Source organism: Epinephelus moara, chromosome 10 (assembly GCF_006386435.1).
Source record: "Epinephelus moara isolate mb chromosome 10, YSFRI_EMoa_1.0, whole genome shotgun sequence".
NCBI classification, from domain to species: Eukaryota; Metazoa; Chordata; class Actinopteri; order Perciformes; family Serranidae; genus Epinephelus; species Epinephelus moara.
The window spans coordinates 3,111,472-3,115,766 of NC_065515.1; the positions used below are offsets into that span (position 1 = coordinate 3,111,472).

General features: G+C 43.4%; 1 protein-coding gene across 2 annotated transcripts in view; it reads left to right on the forward strand.

Moving 5' to 3' along the window:
- Window positions 1-4,295, forward strand: part of tmem259 (transmembrane protein 259) — a 23,115-nt gene that overhangs the window by 10,023 nt on the left and 8,797 nt on the right. For both annotated transcript variants that reach the window (XM_050054136.1, XM_050054135.1), the window contains exons 5-8: window positions 2,162-2,272; window positions 2,543-2,665; window positions 3,251-3,351; window positions 3,500-3,557. In XM_050054136.1, the coding sequence (XP_049910093.1) occupies window positions 2,162-2,272; window positions 2,543-2,665; window positions 3,251-3,351; window positions 3,500-3,557 (393 nt within the window). The remainder of the gene's footprint in view (window positions 1-2,161; window positions 2,273-2,542; window positions 2,666-3,250; window positions 3,352-3,499; window positions 3,558-4,295) is intronic.

Here is a 4,295-nt window from a genome sequence, read left to right on the forward strand (position 1 = left end):
AGTATGTTACACTACAAATAAAAGTAATGTGAATGTAAGGCTGCTTCACGTGCAGACAGAATATAGTGCCAGCAGCTGCATAGCTGTAAATATATTTAACATCAAACATCTGCCAGCACCAGAGAGCTGTGTGTGAAGGGGGTTAATAAGCCTACTGGTGACTAGTTCAATAGACAGGTCACTAATAATAGGCTTGGGACTGTTTACGTGAGCACGTCAGTTTATTAGAAACAACAACATACATTACGACATAACAGCAACAGAGCCCTCCAGCACCTCCGATGGTATGCACGACTCTGGCGAGCTCGACGAGGGGAGATTTGCTGCATCTCCGAAGTACAACAACACAAAATATTCAAATGTGGCGCTACGGACGGCGGCGGAAGTGAGCAAAAGGGTCGGAGTTCAGGGAGCGATGTGATGGCGGACGTAGTGTGTCCCAATAGTATGCGTACTGCAGGCATGCTGCATACTACACTACATACTTTTTAAGGGCAGCTGCAGTACATACTAAAAGTATATAGTAGAAGTATGCGATCTGGAATGCAGGGCAGGGTTCTACTGAGAGGCTGAGACTGTTCTCCACACCAGAAGGTGGCAGCAGAGAAGAAAAACAACATGATGAGACATGATGAGATCTCTGAAACCATAAACTATCAGATACTGTGGAACATTGACACTAAACAACACTGTGAAGACTTTTGCCATAGTAACAACATCAACAATAATCATACATGCGAATTAAAGCATGAAACACCAGGACAGATTCATTCAGGGTTTGTTTGTTTTCTCTGATTCTTCCCCCTCATCACGTCATCACCGTACTTTACGGTGGTGTAAACACAGTATTTCCCTGTAAGGGCTCATTTATGCTCAACGTTAAATACGGATCCGGATACGGACGGAGCCTTCTCTCCGTGCTCTGCGTTCATTTCATCCGTATTTCTGCACGTTTCCATAAAGCTTACGGATACGGGCCAAATGGAGCAGTACCACCGGGAACTGTGGGGGCAGTGTTGCTGTCACTACCCGATACGTAGCTCTAGTGAGACACGAAGAAGAAATAACAATTCAATTTCTCTCATCGGCAGTACTAGAGAAAAGAATTCTCCGTCCTCCAGTCGCGATGTATTTAACGGCCTCACCGACCACCGCCTCCTACAACGCTGCCTCTGCTTTTGTCTTTTATGCAAGAGGTACATTATCAATATCTCCTCCACAGTCGCCATGTTTGTTTGTGAGTTTGTTGTTGTCATAAACTTTTGACGCTGGGCTGCCCCCTGGTGGATATATTGGTTAACATCCATGCCAACGTAAAGGGCGCATGGAAGTATGTGGGCAGTGACGGTAACATCGTTTGAAACGGACATATACATTTTCATACGTAAAGGGAGCATAAATGAGCCCTAATGGCTGCAGGAGATCATTGTTTCCATAATTCTGTAAATATTCTAGATATAGATGTAAAATAAAAACCATAATAACCAGAACACTCAGTCTCACTCTTTTAGTAGCAGAAGGTTCAGACTTCTGTCTTCCCCGTCATCATGTTGTACGCTCACAATGATGTCATTGCATATGTTGTGTACGTACCTCACGCAATATAGCGGCAGAGGAATGACAAACACCTTTTCACTCTGCTCAAAAACTAAATGATGAACACAGATCACAGATGGAGGGCTCAGAAATGTTTTTTTTATGTTTATACATATAAAAATGTTTTATGTTTTTATTTTGTGAAATCTGTTGAAAAACATCTGATTTTTGTTTATATATTTTTGATTACAAAGTTTCAGTTCTTTGATTTATGACTCATAATCTTTTAGCTCAGGTTGGACAGATTTTATTGATATGACACATTTGAAGATACTACAGGAAATGACATCACAATAAACAAAAATACCAGCATAGGCCCTGGAGGACCCAAGAGGTTAATCTGTCCAGCTGTCTACAAAGGCTGAGGAACAACTCAGTTTCACTGAACTTTCCTGAATGCATCGTGTGTCTCACAGACAGAGCACTGAAACTGCTGCTTACACGCAAACATGCTAAGCTTCCTGTGTTTCCCTCCAGATACTTAAACATGTGATTAATGGAGCATGTAATCAGTCCTGCCTGTGTTGTTGATGTTTGTTGTTTGTTGTTGTTGTTGCTGTTTTAGTGTGGCCTCAGGAGGAGTACATCGTGGAGTATTCTCTGGAGTACGGCTTCCTGCGTCTGTCTCAGAGCACCAGACAGAGACTCAACATCCCCGTCATGGTCGTCACTCTGGGTGAGATGCTCAATTCAAATGACTCTAACACCTGTCTGCATCAGTCACATGACTCTAACACCTGTCTGCATCAGTCACATGACTCTAACACCTGTCTGCATCACAGTCACATGACTCTAACACCTGTCTGCATCACAGTCACATGACTCTAAAACCTGTCTGCATCAGTCACATGACTCTAACACCTGTCTGCATCACAGTCACATGACTCTAACACTTGTCTGCATCACAGTCACATGACTCTAACACCTGTGATATAAACCTGTATAGATCCCATGAAGGACGAGTGTTTTGGCGACGGCTTCAGTCGCTTCCTGCTTGATGAGTTTTTGGGGTATGACGACATCCTGATGTCCAGCGTGAAAGCGCTCGCTGAGAACGAGGAGAACAAAGGTAAAGATACACTGAAAATAAAGACAGAGTTTTGGTTCTTTGAATTCCTCCTTCAGTTACCATACTTGAGTTCCTCTGATCCCCCACTCCAAATACGAAACCCGAGTTCCTCTGATCCCCACTTCAAATACGAAACCCGAGTTCCTCTGATAACCCGAGTTCCTCTGATCCCCACTTCAAATACGAAACCCGAGTTCCTCTGATCTCCAACTCCAAATACGAAACCCGAGTTCCTCTGATCCCCACTTCAAATACGAAACCCGAGTTCCTCTGATCCCCACTTCAAATACGAAACCCGAGTTCCACTGATCCCCCACTCCAAATACCAAGAGTTCCTCTGATCTCTAACTCCAAATACCAAACCTGGGTTCCTCTGATCATATACTCCAGTTACAGAACCACTGTTCCTCTTATGTCCTACTTCACCTACAGAGCCTTAGTTCCTTTAATCCCCCACTCTGATCTCACAGCCTGAGTTCCTCTTCCTGTTGTGAATAAATAACTTGCTCAGGCAGTAACATTGTGTTGATATTTGAAATTTGAGTCATCAGCAGGTTGGTGATGTCACAGTTTGGTTCTCTCCAGGGTTCTTAAGAAACGTGGTGTCTGGAGAACATTACCGCTTTGTCAGCATGTGGATGGCCAGAACCTCGTACCTGGCAGCCTTCGTCATCATGGTCATATTCGTAAGTGAAGAAGTTGTGATGTTTTACAGCAGCTGAATGTTGAAGATGAGATCGCACAGTCAGAGCGTAGCAGGAGAACGTCTGTAAAGAACAAACCAAAACATTAACTTGAGTCATTTAATCATTTGTTTCTGTTCTGTGTTTTCAGACTCTGTCCGTCTCCATGCTGCTCAGATATTCTCACCATCAGATCTTCGTCTTCATCGGTCAGTGTCCTCTCAGACCTCACGTCCACTCAGCAGCAGGAGCTCTGACTCCTTTAAATATCTGACACATGATCAGAACACTGAACACGTCCAACATGTGTCTGACACATGATCAGAACACTGAACATGTCAAACATGTCTGACACATGATCAGAACAATGAACACGTCCAACGTGTCTGACACATGATCAGAACACTGAACATGTCAAACGTGTCTGACACATGATCAGAACACTGAACATGTCCAACATGTGTCTGACACATGATCAGAACACTGAACATGTCAAACATGTCTGACACATGATCAGAACAATGAACACGTCAAACATGTCTGACACATGATCAGAACACTGAACATGTCAAATGTGTCTGACACATGATCAGAACACTGAACATGTCAAACATGTGTCTGACACATGATCAGAACACTGAGCATGTCAAACACGTGTCTGACATATGATTCGATTCAATTCAATTCAATTTTATTTATAAAGCCCAATATCATAAATCACAATTTGCCTCACAGGGCTTTACAGCATACGACATCCCTCTGTCCTTATGACCCTCACAGCTGATCAGGAAAAACTCCCCAATAAAACCCCTTTAACGGGGAAAAAAAACGGTAGAAACCTCAGGAAGAGCAACTGAGGAGGGATCCCTCTTCCAGGACGGACAGACGTGCAATAGATGTCGTACAGAACAGATCAACATGATAAATTAACAGTAATCCGCATGACA